Source organism: Cibotium barometz, chromosome 25 (assembly GCF_041138505.1).
Source record: "Cibotium barometz isolate CiBa-2024 chromosome 25, ASM4113850v1, whole genome shotgun sequence".
NCBI classification, from domain to species: Eukaryota; Viridiplantae; Streptophyta; class Polypodiopsida; order Cyatheales; family Cibotiaceae; genus Cibotium; species Cibotium barometz.
The window spans coordinates 9,414,108-9,435,811 of NC_141070.1; the positions used below are offsets into that span (position 1 = coordinate 9,414,108).

General features: G+C 38.5%; 1 protein-coding gene across 1 annotated transcript; it reads left to right on the plus strand.

Moving 5' to 3' along the window:
- The first annotated feature begins 18,997 nt into the window (after positions 1-18,997).
- On the plus strand, positions 18,998-21,073 carry LOC147624223 (peroxidase P7-like). Its single transcript, XM_086819910.1, has 4 exons — positions 18,998-19,549; positions 19,854-20,042; positions 20,261-20,429; positions 20,513-21,073. The coding sequence occupies exons 1-4, from the start codon at positions 19,214-19,216 to the stop codon at positions 20,911-20,913; spliced, it is 1,095 nt and encodes a 364-aa protein (XP_086676036.1). The 5' UTR covers positions 18,998-19,213; the 3' UTR covers positions 20,914-21,073.
- The last annotated feature ends 631 nt before the right edge of the window (positions 21,074-21,704 follow it).

The following is a 21,704-nucleotide window of genomic DNA, read 5'->3' on the forward strand; positions in this document are numbered from 1 at the left end:
AAAACATTTTCTTGGCATCATGGAAGGGAAGAGTACGAGATTTTAAAATCACCAGAGGGAAGATATCGGTGAAAGAAGTTTTGATTCAGCATGTATACATGCATAAAGAACTTGTCTTGCGAGACTATCCAAATGATCTTCCACAACACAGGCCTAATTGTATATTTTTCTGTTGTGGTTTTGTTCTTTATGAGGTGTATGGATTTTTAAGACAAAGCTTTCTTTCTTTGCTTATTGACATTCTTGTGTTATTTTATTTCAGATTTATACCCTTCATCGTATGAGACATGGCAAAACATCGATTGTATTCTGGGATTTATAGATGTTTTGCATGGATCGATAGGAGAACAACAATACCAAGGTCGATGTGCAACAGAGCTAGCTCAATCCGGTATATTTTTTACTGATCATTCTTATCAGTTGTCGGACAATGCAAACACACATGGTGTGTTAAGAAAACAAGACCCTCCGGCATGGAATTTAGTGGATTGGCCTCTCCCACATTTTATTGTTACAGAGGCATATAGGGCCAAGCTTTTCAAAGAAGTACAGAAAGCTCTAAGGCCCAATATTGCCACAAGGATAATAAAAATTTCTTTATGCATGCCTCTCACAGTTTTTGTAGACTTGTTTAATACCTTTCCAGTGAAGGTTTCAAAAACAATGTTCATAGTTAAAGCAACAAGTCTGGCATGCATGCCACAATTTTTGGATAAAGGTTGGGATAAGAAGACATATAGTTCAGTGTTTTGTGAGGTTGTCCAGCCTTCTATGCAACTGAAGTACATGGTTGCATCACAAAATTTCTTTTTTTCTATTTATTATAAGCGCAGTCGAATGCTACAAAACTAGTCCCAATGGATCAAGATGAAGATTCTTTTGGTGCAGAAAATAAACTTCTTGATATTGATGTTGTTGAGAATGGTGATGTGCTAGTCAATATCTCATTAAGACAATGTTGCTCCCTAGCTCAATTGCGCAATGACATTCTATTTGAGACAGAAGGTTCTATTTCAAAGGACTTTTTATTTATCTACAACAATAAGAAGGTATACCATGTGACTTATCCTAGTCTCATTAAGCACTGCTATTAGTTTACTTTACCCTATTGTTTCATATTGCTTTTTTGCAGGTGCTCAAAAGAAGAGAGAGTTCAATAAAATGCAAAGACATTGAAAATTTGAAAATTGAGATAACACAGACTCCATAAACAAAGGTATTATATTCAATAAAGTAAAATTTTGTACAGAAGTGTTTAATTATATATGTAGAACATATTCTTGACAACAATTTTTTATTTATCTACAGGCTGATCTAGAGACTGCTCTACATGGTCCAAGCTCACCGTATCATCTTTATTTGGAGAATCTATTTTATGCTGCTCCATTGTCTCCTCTACTGCCCCTGGAGCATCTATTTGCTGCTGCTCCATCATCTCCTCAATAACATCAGTATGCAGGTCCTTGTTCTTGTGGCTTCTCCTCATCAGCACTAGGTCCTTGTTCCTGTGGCACCACATCTGCATCATCTATGTCATCAAGGTGTATGACACCTTCTCGGACTTTAGAGCTCTCACCCAACTCGACAGTAGCTGGTACAATAGGTTTGGGGGAGGCATACTTCAAAAACTTCCAAATTATATCAGCTCTGAAACTATATACATAGTTCGAGCTGAAGCTATCTTCTCTCATCTGCAATGAGATATGATGATTTAGAACACTTTGTACTAATATCAAAATTTTTTGAAGCTAAATGAAAATTATTTTTTCTTCCAAGCTCTGGCTGTCCTATCTCAAAATAGCTTGAAAGTATATATTTGGCACTAATCAGCACTCTCCAGCCGCCACAGCTACTTGAATCATCTTGTTGTGGTGTCTAGATAGTTGGAAAGATATGTTAGAAACTGTTAATATCTGAACAAAATAAAATTATTCAATAAGTTCAAAGGCATAGCATGAAATAGACATCAATAGAGGGAACAACTTTCTACCTCTAAATCTATTGGCTCTATTGAATCCAAAAGATTGACATTAGGAGGACAGTGATCCAATGCATCTAGAAGTCTTCTAATACAACTGCAGTACATATAATTCAGTTAGTGTGCATTAAATCCAAATAATGAAGTTTAAAGTTAAAAATAGCACACAAACCACTTACAATTTCACCTCTCTGTGTGTGTTTCTAAGAGAGTTGAATAAAAAGCATTGCTTCTGTTGGATGTCAATAGAAGCAAAGCTCCAGTGGCCACTGCATAAGGAAAAAAGCATTAAGAAATCAAAGGCTACAAGAGTACTCAATCTTGAAGAAAAATCCCAAAAGAAGCAGCCACCCACATACTTGTTATGGTATGGAAGTAGCAAAATATCAACATGATCAAAATCACAGTGTCTGAACCAATTGGAAATATCCATGGGAGTTTCCTTTGGATCTCTTAACTTGAAGGAAATTGCAGGATCAATAATATGAACTGTATGCTGTACAGCATGGTTCAGCCAGCTTCTCATCATACTACATTGGACAAAACAATAATTTGGGTAAGGTGTAAGGGAGGAGGTATAATAAGGATTGTTTTGCAAACAAATGTAAAATAAAAGACACTTACTAGAGCATTGCAAGAATGATAGTATCTGAGCAATACTCATTCTTATGAGCCAATGCTGCCAAGCATGCTTTTGTCAAGTCAAAATTATTCTCTGAAAAATCATCTTCAATATGGACAACTATGTTAGGGCCCAGCTCCTGTAACCTTCTCTGTATCTGCAGCTCCATCTGTACAGTCTCCACATCTATAGCAGATTTGGATTCTTCTATTTGGTGCTTCAGTGACTCCTCATAAGCAGCTTTCCCTCTGGTGCTCTTTGAGTGGGTCACTTCAACAACCTTCACCTTATCTGCCTTCAATTTCCTTGTAGATGGAATTAATAATATGTCTCTCATTTTTATGTCCTGCCATTCCACAGGATGGACCAGCTTGTCATACCTCCATCTCACTCTGGACAAAGTGTTGAAGTCCTTGGCCATCAGAGTTACCCTGTGAGCATGGGCTGCTACAAGCATTGCATCTTCAAAGTACTTCTCCAAGTAATCCTCTGCCATTTCCTGTAAGGAAAGAATGGCAGTCCTGTTCCACCTGAAATCAAGGTGCCAGCTATTACAAATTTCTCTCACTAGCCTCTGAAAAGGTGCCTTGGGGATTGCAAAGCCTATAGCTTTTTGTTGTTTCCTGATCTCCTTTAGCACACCTGCAGAATGTTTTAATCTCTTGGACTTCTGCTGCAGCATGCTCATTGGCTTCCCCTTCCTGCCATGTGCAACTCTTCCCTTTGGAGGCACACTAGATTCCTTGATATCAGCCCCAACTGCTGCTGCAAGCCCTGGCCCCTTGCCAGACCTCCTTGCAGTTGCCTTGGTTCTTGCTATCACTCTGAAAAGCTGCATACAAAGCAATGGAAAAAGATTACAACCATGGAGAACATGGAATGATAAAAGAAGGTAATGACAAATTGGATAAAGCAAAATTGAAGAATTTGTAACAAAACGCGATTATGATAATTTGAAATTTCTAACAGCTCGCGTTTTTCTGCAAATACTTGAAACAACATGCTATTGCATTCCTACAGTGAATTCTCGGTCTTTACAACTATAAACAATATCGATTGAGTTTATGCAAGGAGTATACAGCCTTGAATAGCCTAGAAAGATACAAAATCACAATGAAAGGGGTGGATGAAGCAGCAATTTCAAATTTGCAACAAAATGCGATTTGGACTGTTTGAGATTTCTAAAGCCCTCTCCTCGTGTTTTACTGCAAATTCTTGAGAGGCAGCATACTGGAGCATGCCTTTAGTCATTTCAGTGTGTATACAGCTTGGTGCAACATGGATTGAGTCTATAGAAAGCAAGAAGTGATCAAGCTCTCACTCAACAAGCCCAAATAAGAAGGCTTCCTACTTCTACTTGCAGTGAAAAAATCTAAGAAATGCATATAATATTTATCATAATATCTAACCTACATCACATCAATCAGTACCTTAAACTAATATACTATTAAACAAGAAGAGAAAAAAATAGAGTGTCTTACTGACCTGGAAGCTATCTGTAGGTGTGTTGTGCTGATGATGAGTATCCTGTGCTGGGGATGAACCTGTGCTGCTGGTCTGGATGCTGATGGTGTAGAGTAGGGAGGTAGAGATGCAAGAGAACTGAGTTAGGAGAATAGATTATTGCAAAATACAAATAAAGGAGCTATTAAATACCACACGTGTGAAATGTAGCCGTTTTTTAACACGTGTGGGTCCCACCCAGATCTTTTGGAATTTGAAATTTGACACGTGTGAAAGTTACTTTTTGCCTTGGAAATTGTGCCAATCATGATTTCATAATTAGATCCATTAACACTCTTCCCTCCCCATCTTCCATCCCTGCCAGCACCCTCCCATCATCCTTTTCCTTCCCCCTCTGATCACTTCCTACCTAACACACTCCATCCACTCTGCAACCTGTCTGAAGACTACTATCACTGCCAGATCTCCAGGTTACCTGTGCTGCAGTTCAAGTTTGGAAGAGAGCAAGAGAATCACCAGGGCAACTCCAACAGTATGGAAGAGGAAAAGAAAGGTCAGAGATCTATACTCTTTTCAATGTTTTTTGATATATATTTCTTCCATCTATAGAATTCTTGAATCTCACTGCCTAGGAATCTGGTACATCACCTAGGATTTGATTAGAGATGGATATGAATAGGACTTAGGATTTTGCAACAAAATGCGAGGAGGGTGCTTTACATTTTCCAAATGGTCCAAATCATGTTTTCCTACAAATTCTGATATCAGTTTCAGTTTTTGTTTCTTCATCTTTGTTTTGCTCTCTTTTGCCCTGGGGAATTCCTCCTAGTGTCATTTACTGTCCAGAACATTGTGAGATGTCCCTAGCATTTGATTGGAGATGGATGTCAATAGAAATGGAGAATTTGCAACAAAATGCGAGGAGAGTACTTGACATTTTTCAAATGGTTCTGCATCGCGTTTTCTTGCAAATTCTTGTGTCCCTTTTGGTTTTTACTTTTTCCTCATTGTTTTGCTTTCTATGTCCCTGGGGATTTCTTTCTTGATGATGAGAAAAGTTTTTGCTTTGGAACAGTTGATTCTCAGGCCCCTCCTTTCAAGAGGAAGCTGGACTTTTCTGTTGCTATACTCAGACCACAGCAATCACCAGGTGATTCATGTGTGCTCATGAAGAGAGTTGTTTGGTGATATCCTATACATTACCTGATTGCATATGTCAGCATATAGAATTCATGGTATATAAATTTTTGTTCAGGCAAAAGCTAAAGACTAGAGCAGAAAGGTGAGTCTTCCCTTTCAAAACAAAGGGAACCAGAAGAGGACAAATCTCCAGATTTGCTCCTATTTGACTTTCTTCACAAGTGCAAGGCTCAGAGGAACTTTCACATATACCACAGTATTTTCAACAGGGAGTTCACTATGAGCTCTGTTTTGGAGCATCACAGAGATTTTCTTTCAAACCATTGGGATACCTTCAAACAACTGACAGAGGCAGGAAGGATTGTGGAAGGTGAAAAGGTTTTTGTGCATATAAATCATATTGTCTCCATTGACAGGCTGAGGTACCATGTGAATAGAAGGTTTGACAGCCTGCCTGAGGAATATAAATTCAGCTATAACTTGCACACCAGAAAGTGTAGAGTGCTTGAGGAAAACATGGCATTCCTTATGTACATTGTCTTCCATCAGCAATCTCTAGAAGAGCAAGGGCAGGAGGCTGAAGAAGAAGATATATCTGTAGCGGAGGTAAAAGAGGATATTCCTGTGGCAACAAATATGGCAGAGCATGAAGAAGATATCAACCTCGAGGATGAGGGGCTGCAAGTGGCTGCTCTTGACCTTGTTCAACTGAGGACTGAAACTCTTAGGGCAGCACAGCCAGTTGAAGATTTTGATATTCAGAGCAGCAACTATGCAGTGCCCATGCTTCCAGGTGTCTTGATTGGTGGTAAAGATTATATTTTCCTCCATGATATAGAGTGTATGTTCAATTTGAGGGAGGACTATGCCATTTCCCTTATTGCCCAGGCTTTAAGGCTTGACAAGGAGGTTGGCATAGAGGATGACCATTCACCACTGGCTTTGGAAACAACTTTTGATCCTGTAGAGGCCCTTACTATTTGTTTCAAAGAGGCTGAAAATTTCCAAGAGCCAGATGAAGCTGCCTTCCAGCTCACCCAGGAAGCTATGAATCTCTCAGCACTTCATAAGGAAAAGCTTAAAGAAGAGGCTGGACTGGAGGGGAGAGGAATAAATCTTTGGAAAGATGAACTTCTTGTTGCTGATGAAAATGAGAAGGTATGATATTATTACTTCAAATCAAATACTTTATCTTGTGTTTAAATGTCTTGTAGTTATGTATTATTGTCTCACTCCAATCTTTTGATACATGGCAGCTACAAATTGAGGATGACACATTCCTCCAGAGAACAAGTGGAAGCAGGCCGGTTGGGTTTGGCAAAATGTTAAGCCTAGCTCATTATATTCATGATCTAGGCAGTGCTAAGATCTTGATTTACCATAGGCAGTTGAGCAACAATGGAGAAGCCATTGTTTACTTCTTTAAATGTTTGTCTAGGGTTTTAGGTGGACATGATCTTCCATGGCAAAAGGAAAAGATCATTTTAATAGAGAGGTTGTCTGCCATAGATATATTTGGGGATTATGTGAATAAGCAGGCCTCTAGGGCCTCTTACTTTTTGTCTTACACTTCTTATGCATTAGCATGTGGTGTTAAGGAGCCCAAATGTATGGAGGGCTATGGAAAACACAAGCTCATAAGGTTTCGAGAGCCACCCATGATTGCATCAGGCCACACAATCCAAGAAGAAGAACACGTGGAGATAGCTGAAGACAAGGATACCCCTCTCAAACAAGCAACAGAGGCAAGCATTGATAAACAGAAAGTCGACATCAAGCCAACAAGGAAGAAAAAGAGTCTAATCAAGTTCAAAAAGAGAGTTCCGACTGGCAGGCCTTGGAAGTAATAGGATTTAGTCATCAAATATAGCACAAACATTATGTTGAAGTTGAACTGATTTGTACAAAGTCTTTGATCCTCATCAGTTCCTTGTCCGTACGGACGATCAGTACCCTTTTGCATTTGTCCCATCACCGTACGACACTTCAGTACTCTTCCCACACTCAGTAGCTTCTAAAAGCGTTTGACACTCAGTACCTTATTGGTAAGGATCAATAGTGTGTCTACAATAATTAAGTAGTATTGATTGAATTTTTTGTGTGTAGCTCATGGATGTATTGATGCTTGTTAATATAGATCACATGTTAGAAATACTTTTGATGGAGTCTCAAAACATATAGGCATAACACCAAGAGTCACTTGTTCCACAGAATAAAAATCTATTGATTGAGTTTGAAAACATGTGGACATAACACCAATAGGTTACAAACTGCTATTCATGTTTACTTGTCCATTTATGGTTTCTAAATATCTTCGAATCCCTCCATTGTCTATGTCTCTCTGCTGCCATTGCATTGTCCAAAGTTTGTCTTCGTCTTTGCTTTTGGGCTAGAATAAAAGCAAGCTTGACTTTGGAACTAGCAACTTTTCTTTTAGCATGTAGCCTTTGTAGAATGCCTCGGTAAAACCATTGGAAGACTTCCTTCAGACTATTTGCCTTTTGACTCCCTCCATAGTGTTGTGTGTGTCTGAAAAATGCATTACGTGCCATGTAGTGAGACTTCTCCATGCCTTGGGTAGACCAAATTGCTGGGCATCCATACTTTTTGACAAAATAGGGAAGGTGGTTGTAGATGATATGCTGTTTTCACAGAGACATAAGAATGCATAGTAAGTTATAAAAGAAAAGAGGATCACACTTAAGTAAAAGAAGAAGACATCACTTATAGTGAGTTATATTGTAGGCTGTCCACGCATCTTTCATTGACTTCCCAAAATGTTTAATTGCCTCTTCAAAGTTCTTGTAATCACTCTTTGTCCATGTTACATTGTCACAGAACATGAAGAGTTGATCAAGAGACCTCCACACCTCTGCCTTCACATTTCGTGCTTCCCCATCTGCCTCGTGATCTTTCACGGCATTATGGACTTGCTTCCACAATCCATAACTAATCCTTGAAACTTTTCTACCTTGCCTTACCTGCTTACTACTGTGTTTGGGTCGAGACAAGAATCTTCTTGCCTTAACACCACCAATAGAGGGCTTGATTGGTACCTCCTTGCCATTGGTAGACTTTTTAAAATCCTTTGTGATATGAACATCACCTCCATGCAGACCTATATCGGATAACACTTTTTCCAATGCATGAAGAGCATCCTTTCTATTTCTTTCGGGACGGAGTTTCCAAGCAAATCCAATATACAAAAATACCAATTTCTTAATAATTCGACATAGAGCATGCAATGTGCATATGTGAACATTACATAGTGGAATGTCAAGAATGGCCTTGAAGTCAGGGTCAACTTTATCTCTATTAGGTGCTCTCTTCCACCATTTGGAATCCATTACTTGAGCTGATTCTTTGCAGTAAAGACAAGGAGACTTTAAGTTACCTCCTTTACTAACGTTATACATGCACTTAAGTGTTTTAAGATCCCCCGCCATGTGTCACTCTACTTGAAAATCACCTTTTCCTGCAACATGGAGATTCTCTCCTTGCACTTGTCTTTTAATTATTCTTGGTATTTCCGTGTGGTGAAACACCCAATCTAGTGTTTCATGGTCTTCTGTCTTTACTTGTCATTATACAAAACAAAAGTCTTACTATAAAAGATTTGAAAACATTGACTAAAATCAAGTACGAAATAAAAAATGATCATACCTGGAACGAGCCCAACGACCATATGTGTTTCTCCGACTGCACACTAAAATACTTCGAACTCGCTTCAGTCAATGATGTATCAAGTGCTCCATTCATCAATGTGATAGTAATCCTTTCCATTTTCTTTTCCTTTACAACCTCACACTCATCCAGTTTGATAACAAATTTCAAAATGCCTTTGCACTCTTCAAATGTTATTCCATAAAACTCGACCATTCTTCTTTGAGGTTGTTGTAGATCTACAAATATATTGTTCCAAGGGTCATACACAGTGGTTCCTTTACCACCATGAAATATTTCTTCAATATGGATATATTATCCAATAAACTCATCTATACTTTCATTCAAATGACCTCTTATCTTCCACACTGTTGCTGGATTTGGCAGTAAAACTCGTTTAATCCTTTGATCTCTCAAAGTTGAGGATATCGCATGGAAAATCGAACTATATCCCTTTCTGCTAACTCCACTAACATCAAGAGCCTCTTGGATTGTAGTACCATCAACTTGATTATTGGATATAAAGTCCTCTACAACATCGCGTTTGATTGTTTTGTATTTTTTTTCTTCAATCAAACCTTTTGCTACACCACAAGAAAGCAATCCTTTCATTTGTTTAACTGGAAGAAGGTTGGGATCCATATTTTCTTTTGCAGGCTCCAATAGTTTCCTATAGTAACAACACAATATGCCTATATTATTCAACACTTCCAATCCTGTTTTGCGTTAATGGACAAAATAGATATAGTCATTTGAGAGCATTTTTTAGTATAAAAAATAAAAAATTACAAACTAACCTTGCTTCCTGAATTCTTCGCTTGCATCCACCAGTCCCAGCCTTCAAATTTGCAATGTTTTTAATCTTCCTGCTTCGTTGTCTGTCTCCAAGCACGGTTCTCTTCCTTCTTGATCTTGTCAACTCTTTTTTACTCTTTGAATGCTCCTCAATTTCATTCTGCAAAACTGCTGCTCCAATTTTGCACGAATAGCTATCTCTTGAATCCTGGCCTCCTTTTCTTGTAGGTACATTGTTTTATATGTTTCTGCAAATGCAGATTGTGCTGAAATATAACCAAGAAGTCCATTTTGTCCATCGCCCGCAAACCTCAGTAGTGTGGTTGGATTGACAAATGGAGGTGTAAAGTTTTTTACTAGACATTTTGGATATATACTTCCATCACACCATAAGTCAATATGTTGGAGCCCTTCTCTTCTCATATTTTCCCGTTGTTGAGCATTCAGCACTGTATCCTTTCGTCTTTTTTGTGCTGGAGTATATTGTTCTTCTAATTCGATGTGAAGATGGTGTAATCGCTTCTTCTGAGATTGTGACTCACTAGTATCGGCCATTTTTGTGCTTCTGAGGTTGCAAAGTTTGCTTGTCAATCTCATAGTATTTTTGTAACATGAATTGTGGAAGTGTGGCGGTATCCATACAATCATTAAGTTCAGTGATGGATTCTTTATGAGAGGCCTACACACGTGGTCAAAAGAGATGCGAAATCTTCGAGAAACAAAAAAAATTAAGGAGATATTTAATGCAAAATTGTGTTAGTTAGACAAAAGATTATCTTATTCTTTTCTGAACTGACAGTTCAGTAGTCCTTACTGACAGTTCTAAGCCACGTTTCCATATTTTATTATTTTTGAGATCTTTTAGGAGAGAAATAAATCGAAAAATAGTGAATTTCTTACAGGGCCCCAAAATGAGCTCCCTTTTTCCCTAATGATTGTCAAAACCCTATCATGTGACATATCATTGGAAAGCTCTTAAAGAGTAGATTCTAAATCCACAATTGCCAACAAATTTAGAGTCAGTATGCACAAGATATAGTTAAAAAAATTAAAAAATTGATCCCAAAGCATGAAAATTTTTCCCAATTATCTAATATTGTCTTAACCTCTTTTTTTTTCCTGTGTGATTATGTAATCACGACTATGATTTTTTTGGCATGATTATGAAGTCACGGTTGTAATTTTCAAGCATAATGCAGTCACATCGATCACGATTTTTTGACATGATTATGAAGTCATGGTCGTAATTTTTGAGCAGCATAATTATGCAATGACATTGAATGTGATTTTTTTGGTGTGAGCGGCGGTAGTCAACCTCATGACTGCAATCGGGTTTTTTTGACCATGATTGGCTTTTTTCGATCGTGATCAGATTTTTGCGACTGTGGTCAAAATTTTTTGTCAATCGTGATCAGTTTTTCCACCTATCGCGTGATCAATTTTTCCAGCTGTGATCGGTTTTTTTTTACTGTGATCGGCTAGTTATTCACTATCATGTGATTGAATTTCTTTGGCTATGATCATGAGCCGTCCTTTTTTGGGAGGGCATGTGGCCCACACAGTTGCTTGCATGATTTTTGATTTTTTTGGGCTTCCCCATGGGTGGACTTCAAGAAGATGTGGGTGAGAAAAGTCAACACCCCACTTACACCCTCTTTAAAGCTTATGACACATTCTCTGTCTTTTTTGGCCTTTACCCCTTACACATGCATTGAAGGCCTCTTACACCCTCTTAAACATGCCTTGAATGTATTCCAAAAGAGGAAAGATTCAAATCAACTAATCCCTCTTTAATTTTTCCCTTGTGTGTGGCTAATCCTTGGGTTTAAATTAATCTTTAATTATAAATTAATTAACATAACCAAGCACATCATTAGATTGCTTATGTGATTTTACTAAACCATTGGCATGGTTTAAGGTGTAATAAATCCAGTTATTTAAGATTAATTATAGTTTGATTTATTTCTCTTTCCTCTGGTGTGTCAATTTTGACTACTCATATGATTAAATTGGACATGAAAGACCCATTTTCCTAAATTTTGTAATTCTTAAAAATCATTTATCACTTCCTTAATAAAAAACCAATCTCGTGGATTAAGCTACATAAGATCTATATTAACACTCTAAGTCACTAATATAGAACAAAAAACTCATCTAAGGAGCCAAAAGTTGTGGCCTTTGCCAGAAACACATTCATGAGAGGTTAACTTAATAAGCTACTGTCATGGGGATCTTTCCAATGGTCAAGATTGAGTACACTAATTCAAGAGCTGCACACCTCCTTGGGTAGCAATTTCTATCATCATCTCCCCCCATGAGCATTGTCACACGGTCCTCATCCTCCTCTTACCTAAAATCACTCATACACACTAACTAGCATGCATTAGAGAAAGTAATTATTTAGCAAGAGGGTTAGCAAAACCAAGGCTATATTGTATTATGCGAGAAAATGACTTATATACAAGGCCATAAGTGTTCACACACACTTAAATTGTGGCCAGTCGAGTGTCCAACACACAATGTGCTAAATGTGATCCAAGCCATCTCTAAACCATTTGGCCTCCTAGGCCACCTTCTCATGTGAATATGGGGATGCTAGCTACTCAACCATGGCTACTTATCAAGATGGGGGCCATACAAACATGAGCTAGCTACTTGGCTACTTGGACAATATAATATGAGAGTAGAGCATTTATATCCAACACCCCCACTACTACTTAGCCCCTACTACTGGGATAAATAATATGAGACTGGAGCATTGATATCTAACACCCACCCCTTAAGGTAAAATACCTTTGTGGTCCAATGCCGAGTCAAAGGTGCCCATCCATTTGGTCCCCGCTCTAAAAGCCTTTATAATTGAGTGTTTGCATAATTCTATGTCATCAAGCAGTACACCATCTCGACCTCCTTAAACATGATGAGCTTGTACATAAAGTGATAATTAATCTTAATGTGTTTTGTATAAGTATGAAACACAATGGGCATGCAAATTGGTTGTCATATTGAATCATCATAGGCTTCTTTTGTACCACCCACATATCTCATGGAATCCTCAGCCATAATACGTCACATGATGCAAATCATATAACTTTTTTCTAAAATTTATCGAGATGAGAGTGTAATAGTGGATTTTTTCTTATTGATCTAAGAAATTTATCCGAAACTAAGAGAAAAACAATGCCTTGTTGGTGAGTGCTTAGTGTCCAAATCACCTGCCCCATATCAAAGTCAAAAAAATCCATTCCAAGTATTATTATACCCACATTATAGGTGATGCCATACTCGAGTACCTTGGATGTAGTGCAACAAAAAAAATTTCACAAGATTCTCCCAAGCCGTGTTTTACCTTCTAGATCTAGGAGCATCTTGAAGTATATCCTTGATGTGCATAAGTTTTGATTCATCCAAAAGTTACATATACCACTAAGGGAATGGCTTACCTTTTTTGCACATCATGCCCTTATACTTCATCTTCAAAATCCATCTTTATAGGAGATGGTATGGGTTATGTGAGGAAGCATGTATTGCATGTGGAGGTTGCGTTGCTTTGGTGCTTTCCTTGAGATGTGTACACATTAATAGAGATTAAGAAAACTGAAGTGGATGGGAGAGAAGAGAAATTTGTAGCACCTCTCATGAGTATTAAAAAATGTAGTAGAAGGTGGAAGAGACACATGTGCACATTAATAGAGGTTTAAGGAAAGTGAAGTGGACAAGAGAGAAGAGGAGGGAAGGGTGGGAATGAGGTAGAAGGACATTACAAAGGTGGAGAAGAGACATGTACATTAATAGAGGTTGAGGAAAGTGAAGTGGATAGGAGAGAAGAGGAGGGAAGGAAGAGGAGAGAAGGGAAGAGGAGGGAAGAAAGAGGAGGGATGGGAGGAGGCCATTGGAAAGGAAAGGGGAGAAGGAAGAGGAGGAAACTCAAATTCAAGATAAGATTAGCAAGATTTTTAGACACAAATTTTAGTGGAAGATACTACAGTTAGTGTCGTGCATGTGCCATGTCAACATGCTGATGCTTGCAAACCATATTCATTATGGTATCCCTTAAAACCATACATTCAAGTAAATCAAATTTGTTTGAGTACCCGTTGAAACCTAGCAATTTTTCCTTCCAATAATTTTCCAACAAACTCTATGGGAATTAATAGGCACTTAGATGCATGAACACACAAGAGTCCTTTTTTATTTCTCCAATAGCCTAGAGAATACATGAATAATAGAATGTCCACTTAGCCGACGATATTATGCACTACGAAGGGTACACAATGCAGTGGTAAATATAAATCTCAATAAATGAACCAAGAGAGTGAGGTTAGAGCATAGAGTAGTAAGGATGGTGAAGAAGGTTGGTGAGAAGCTATGGAGACTTAGGAAAAAATGAAGAGAGAAGGTAGAAAGAGAAAATATTAGGAGGAGAAAGCAAAGATGTGAAATTTTAGGAGAATTTGGGGGCTTGGGGGAAAGACATCACAAAAAGAAAGCATATTGCAAACAAAGAGGTGATATTTTACAAGAATTTGGGGGCTTGGGGGTAGACATCACAAAAAAGAAACCGTATTGCAAGCTGTGGAGGGTTCAAAAGTTAAAAACATAGGGATGGGAGGCTAGTAAGAGATTATGGGTCTTAATTTTTAGTTAAGGAAATTTTAGAAAATGTATATAATAGGTAGGTTGAGGAGGGGTTTTGGGCAGGGTTTGTGGTGGGATCAATCACCGGGGGGCCGGGGGGGGAGAGGAATGCAAGAAAGAGGTTGAACTTGAGCTCCTTACAAGTAAACACACACACACACACACACACACACACACACACACGCAAGAGTAGATAAGCACACACAAGAGAGATGGGGAGAGGGTGAGCTTGAGCTCTTTGCAGACAGCAAACACATATACATAAGAGTATATAAGCATATAAGCATACAAAAGAGATAAATGGTTGAATTTCTTTTATTGTCTTTGCTTTTCTACAACCATAACATAAAGATAAGAGTACATTATATAAGGGAAAGCCCCCTCCTTCTAAAACATATAAAGGTTGATCCATAGTGTGAACCCAACTATATGAGCTAGCGCTATAACTATGTCATAACTCTAGTAAACCAAAATGGATGGCACACAACTTGTAAACCACTAGTACGATCATAATCTCACCAACAATGTTGGCATAAGTGTAGATCTATTATCTTAGTGTCATCCATATCTGAACTAGTTGAGCTCGATATCTCGACACTCCTCCTTGAGCTCAACTCCATACCTTGCACTCGACATAAGCTCCTCAACCTACATAGTTTCTCTATATCGAATGCCTTTCTGAAGATGACAACTACCTAATCCACTATGCTAACATATACCAAATCCACATCACTTTCTAGAACCTTATCTCGTATAAAATGATAATGCACCTCAATTTGCCTCATCCTAGCATGATACACTAGGTTATTAGCCAACTATATGCTGCTTATGTTATCAAAATAAATGACAATAGTCCTATCCATGGGCTCACCCATATCTACGAGTAGATTTTACTCAGCCTTTATAACTAAGCTACCTGACATGCTACCATAGTTGTACCGCTATACTCAGCCTCTATACTCAACAAAGAAACCATTGTCTGTTTCATGTTGTTTAAGTATTAAATAGGTGGCACTCCCAAAATAAAACATAAAGTTGATAGAGCTCGTATCTGAAACACTACCAAACATGTCCACGTACTAGTACTATGCTCTCATAGAAAAGTCATGTACATGTATCTGTACTCTAGCCTCATATAGAAAAGTCCATAGTGTGTTGTGGACTTTATGTACCTGAAAGTATCCTCCTAACCAAATCTAAGTGTGGCTTCCTCAGTGCTTACATAAACTAACTCACTAATCCAATAGCATAGCTCAAATTTGGTCTAGTGATAGTCATGTAAATAAAACTCCTTACAATGTGCATGTACATAGTGTCGTCCTCTAAAAGATCTCTAGCCAATTTTATGTTCTACTCCAATGGCACTAAGATTGGCTTACAACATGTAATTCTATACTTGGATAGCATGTCATTCTATTCTTAGATAACACTTGGACAACATGTCATTATATACTTGAATAGCATTTCATTCTTTGCGTAGACAGCATGTCCAAAGCATACTGCCTTTGTAAAAGCCAAATCCCCCATCACGTGATCTAATCATCTCATACCCGGAAAGTATCATAGCTCACCCAAATCTTTCATTTCAAACTTTTTCTTAAGGAACATCTTCACCACATAATGTCAACATTATTGTCCCCTATGACAATCAAGCCATCATAGATGACTATCAAAGTATTTTTCACACAAAGTCAAAAATTTGATGTAGATATCTAAAATCCAATAGTAACAAGATCCTTATCTAACCATGCTCAAGCCATACAAGGCTTTATGATGCAAACTATAAACAAAATTTAGGTGTGCATAGTCCTCATGTCCTGGTGGCTACACCAAGTAGACCTTCTCCTGTAAATCACCATGTAGAAATAAATTCTTTACATCCATTTGATGTAAACCCTTAGCTGTAGCCATAGCAATGATTGCTCTCATTATTGCCATCCTAAGGGTTTACATCCATTTGATGTAAACCCTTAGCTGTAGCCATAGCAATGATTGCTATGGGTTTACATCCATTTGATGTAAACCCTTAGCTGTAGCCATAGCAATGATTGCTCTCATTATTGCCATCCTAGTGATCGATAGATTGAAAGTCTCCTTATTGTTAACTTCCATATGTCTTCGCATATCCCTTTGCTTCCATTCTTACCTTGTAACTGCTAGCAGAGGCATTTGAATTATTGTGCTTTACTTTGTAGACCCACTTACATCTAATTGTCTTCTTCTCCTTAGGTAAGGGTACTAAATCCCATGTCTCATTTGCATCCAATGTAACCATCTCTTTATCTCCATGGGTATCTTCCCAATGCTTACATCTAAGTGTCTTCTACTAAAAACATGTGGGATCTATCTCTTGTATTTCTTTGATTATATGTACATAATGATGGGTTGTATACCCATCATATATCACCCCTTATAAACCTACGTATGCCTGGATCACTGCCAGGTATTCTCAATACTATTTTGGCTCTTTGTACATAATGATGGATTTTATACCCATCATATCTCACCCCTTATAAACCTACATACACCTGGATCACTACCAAGTGTAACAACAATATACCAAACTCCTCATCAAGGCTTTGTTCTGAGCCACTATCCTTATCCACAAAAAGGAATGACTCACTATAATAGCAATTGATCGTTGTCTTTGCCAAGCCCATTCAATATGACCAACACCAAGTCGTCTTCATCAATTAGATCTCCAATAGAGCTGAGGACATCTACAAGCCCTTTCACTCTCAACGAGTAATCATTGATACTCATCGTATTCCTTTGCACATTATGCACCTCTTGCTTTAACTATATCTTTCTTACCTTCATTCTTGTGCTATAAAACTTAACCAAGGTATCATATGACCGATCATAGCAACCAACATGCCAATAGACCGCCAGTACATCACTTTTCTAGCTTGCCTTAAAGGCATGCACCTATTGAAGAGTGGCATTTTCTTTCAGAAGCTCTGCTCCCTCTTGTCACACCTGAGATAAGCTCCGAATATCCTTTTCCCACCACGAGGAAGTTCCTCATCCTAAACTTGGAAGTTGTTCTTGTCCAACTTTAGGATAGACTGTGAGACTACGACCATAACATAAAGATAAGAGTGCATACTATAAGGGAGGGTGCTCTCCTACTAAAACATACAAAGGTCGGTCCATAGTGTGAACTTGACTATATGAGGTGGCGCTATATAACTATGCCATAGCTCTAGTAAACCAAAGTGGCTATCACACATTCTATAAAACTCTCGTGGCATATTGCCCATAATCTCACCAATCAATGATTCATAAGTGCAAAGTTGTCATCCTCATGTGTTATCCATATTAGCACTAGTTAAGCTCGATATCTCAATTTGGGGGAGGGTTGAAAGAGCTATTTGGGAAAATTACAAAATCATAAAATTTTCAAGTCACTTTTGGCCAAATTGATGATGTGGTGTGGCCCACAAGAATTTTTTTATATAAAGCTAGTAAAAAAAAACTTGCACATTCTCTTCAAAAGTGGGATCCTTAGCTCTAATCGGCTTTTGTGAAAGATTTTACCTTTAGGGTGCAAGCAAATCAAAAAGTAAAAGAACAAAAGAAGACCAAGAAACGGGATCATCCCAATGTTGTGCTCAAGTGATGTGCTCAAGTGAAAGATAAATACGATTGATATTAGTGTTCAATAGTTGGCTGATTATATTGGGGATTACTCAATGGCACTTGATGTAAGGTGTACTAGATGAAGCTTTGTTGGTGTTTGTGCTATTAAGAAAAAGATGAATAAGGTCGATATTAGTGTATTTCCCTCATGTGGCTTCTCCTCTTCTCTAAATTTTGTCCCTCCTAAGAGTGAAAACACTTAGATTAATAGATCTTTTCAACACTTCCCTTACGTGGGATTCGGGAAGATAATATTCCAAGGAAGAAAGATTGAATTAAATAATAAAGCATAAAAGGTGATTTTGAGCATAGCTGGCTTATTTAAAGTATGATTTTTTTATGGATGATGAGGTGATTTTGGGACCCTAAAAGATTTCTCTTGAGAGGGAGACATGTTGGATTTTAATAGTAGTGCCAAGAATCCGGTTGAGAGTTTTTCTTGCTTGAAATGTACACATATGTACATTAATGGATATATTGAGAAACTTTTCATACTTCTTGAATATGTAGTGAAAGCAAGAGAAAGAGCTTCAAGTGAGACGTTTGAATAACAATACAAAAGCATTGTTGGCATCAAAATGGGACTTCCATGTGAAAAGCTATCATCATGGCATAAAACTTACATGTGGGAAGCTATCATGACATGCAACTTACATGTGCATGAGTGGGGCTTTGTTATTCGTTTGCTAGGGTTTAGATTTTCAATATAAATACAGATATATATATGTGTGTGTGTGTGTGTGTGTGTGTGTGTATGTGACTTTTGGATTTTGATGGTCATGATTGATATAAGTGTGGGCCTGGAAGTTCTTTTCGTGTGAATGATGGCATCCATGTGGGGAGGAGCCTGGAGGCATATAGAGGGGAATCTAGACAGAACAACGTGTTTGGGAAGCTTTTTTATTTTTAAAACTCGTGGGGGTGATACAGAAAAGATATGAAAAGCAAAAAAAGAAAAGAAACGACCAGTCGTGAAACGGAAGCAAGGATGGGTGTGGAGAAGAGAATTAAGGGGGCCTTCTTATTATGATACATGGAAGCCGTTGAGATGGACGTACTCTCTCACTCACACACACACACACACACACATACACAGGTGACAGGGAGCGCTGCAAAGCATCTCATTTTTACAAGCTTTTGAATATAAAAAGGAGACGACAGCAGCACAGATACAATAAGCATTAACCTGTGTTGGGAACTATCGTGTAATTTCAGTAAGATCTCGCACAAGAAGAAGAGCCAAAGAGAGCAATCAACACATAATTATTAACATGAGCCAAATTAGCATGGCTGGAAGAAATGGGAGGGTGGCTATGGCTCTTGTATTTCTGCTTCTTGTGTGGTGCTGCGATATCGGTGGGGTGGTGGCTTTCTTTTCCTACACAGCACCGGAGTTCAATGTGAACTCAGAGCGGCCATCGTTCTGGGCGGACACCACCGCTAATCGTCACCCAGCAGCAGGCGGTGGGCTTTCATACATATATTATATCAACACTTGTCCGCGAGCTTACGATATAGTGAGAGAGCGTGTGCAATTCTACACGCAGCAAGACCCCAGCCAGGCAGCTGCCATTCTTCGCGTTTTCTTCCATGACTGCTTTGTCCAGGTGGCATTCGCTTATAGTTCTATCCTAAATTATGACACAAGTTTGAAATTTGGCATGGAATAATCACTTCATATCATGAAGGAAGGAGATTCGGCTTCTTCATATAATGCGTTTTAGTAGCACTAATTACTAATTAAGGATGAACATTAAAAGTTGCTTCTTAATGTACTGTGATTAGTGTGATCAAAAGCTTCATCGAAACTTCATAATAATGCACTAATGTGATTAGTGTGATCAAAAGCTCAATATGGTACTGAGACCAGCTGATCATAAGTTGTTTAATGACTTATATATTATTGGGCAGGGATGCGATGCTTCGGTGTTGTTGAAGAGGCCACTCTCCGAGCAAACCGCGAGCCCCAACATCAACTCCTTGCGTGCCACATCCTTCCGAGTGGTAGACGAGATCAAGGCATCCCTTGAGGTGGCCTGCCCGGGCGTTGTCTCCTGTGCAGACACCCTTGCACTTGCAGCCCGAGATGCTGTCTTCATGGTAATGCTCCTTAAAAAGGCATGCTTTCATCTGATGATGATTAATAATTAAGCAAGAGTTTAGTGATTTTGAACTCAGGGGAGAAGCATCAAATCCATATTCATTTCCATGCAAACGTTGGTAACTCAAGCTCGAGAACAGCACTAAATATACATCTTCATTTGGCTCATCACAATTTTGCCTTGATATGAGGTTTCCTCTGTATTATATATATTCAGGTTGGAGGGCCTTGGATTCCTATTATGACTGGCCGCAAAGACAGATCCATTGCTGCTTCTAATGAAACAGTCACAGCAAACATCCCAGCCCCAACACAAGGCTTCTCAGCATTGAAGCAGATCTTTGATGCCAAAGGCTTAAATGTTAAAGATCTGGTGGCGTTATCAGGTAAAAATAATTAGCTAGAATAGTTATATGCTGGACACAACATATAAGTAACATAGCTAATTAATTGATTATCACTGCTGCAGGTGGGCACACCATTGGGCAAACCCATTGCCGTGTTGTTGATACACAATTGACACCATTTGTTTCAACTGATTTAAGCCCCTCATTTGCTGCTAACCTCTCCAAGATTTGCATTGCTCCACAAGCAGCAACAAGATCCCACTTGACTGTGCATTTGGATGGGAACACACCAAACACCTTTGACAACAGATACTACAAGAATGTAGTGATGAAGAGGGCAATCTTCCATTCCGATGCATCCCTCTTAGATGATGAAGAGGCCATGTCCCATGTTCACACCTTTGCACGCAGCCAAGCAGAGTTTTTCAAGCAATTCAGCCTCTCTTTCTCGAAGATGAGCCAAATTGGTGTTCTCACCACAGGTAGAGGTGAAGTGAGAATGAGCTGCACCATTCCTAACTAGCTTACCAATTTTTTCGACTGACAATTATTGACCATGCTTTATCACTTACAACATCTTCTCCTATCCCTAGACCTCTAAACTAATTACACTTAATCGGTTAGAAGCCATGCTTTAATTATAGCCCACATACTACAACTGCAATTGAATTTCATTATTGTTTTTTTCGTCTTGTCCATCTGAGCCAATCCCTTCAGTTGAAGTGCCAATTGTGGACTATGTCTAATCTCATGCTTATGTTGTTCGATCAACTCGAGAGAAATTCCCTTGATTATGCAATCTTCCCATGGTTATTTGCAAAAGAAAAGAGAAAAAAACCACACAAAATGTTCCAAATTGTGGAGGAGTATAACTATCCCCTCCTTAATTCCCCCTTACAGCAATAATCAGACAATATTTCCATTCGAAATGAAGGGCAAGCTTTTAAAACAAGTTCTAGTACTACTCCATGATATGCCTAGAAGTTTTGAACACTTAATATGGTCGATGTTCATGTCGACGAGGTATTCCACAAAGTAATTTGTTAAGGAGATCCGTAGGACAAATTCCGTCCGCCCAAGCTCCACAAATTCCTGTTGCTAATCCACAGGCCCCTGCACCCAACCCAGCCCCTGTTTCAACACACACTTATAACCTTGACAAGCTGGTCGGCCATAATTACCTAATGCACAGACCTATACACAGAGGAACTTTTGGTGGTTCCCTATATAGTGAACTTTACCATATATATATATAGGAAATTTTAAGAGATTTCGTGTTTATGTTGATGGAAATTTTCTATATATATCTAGACA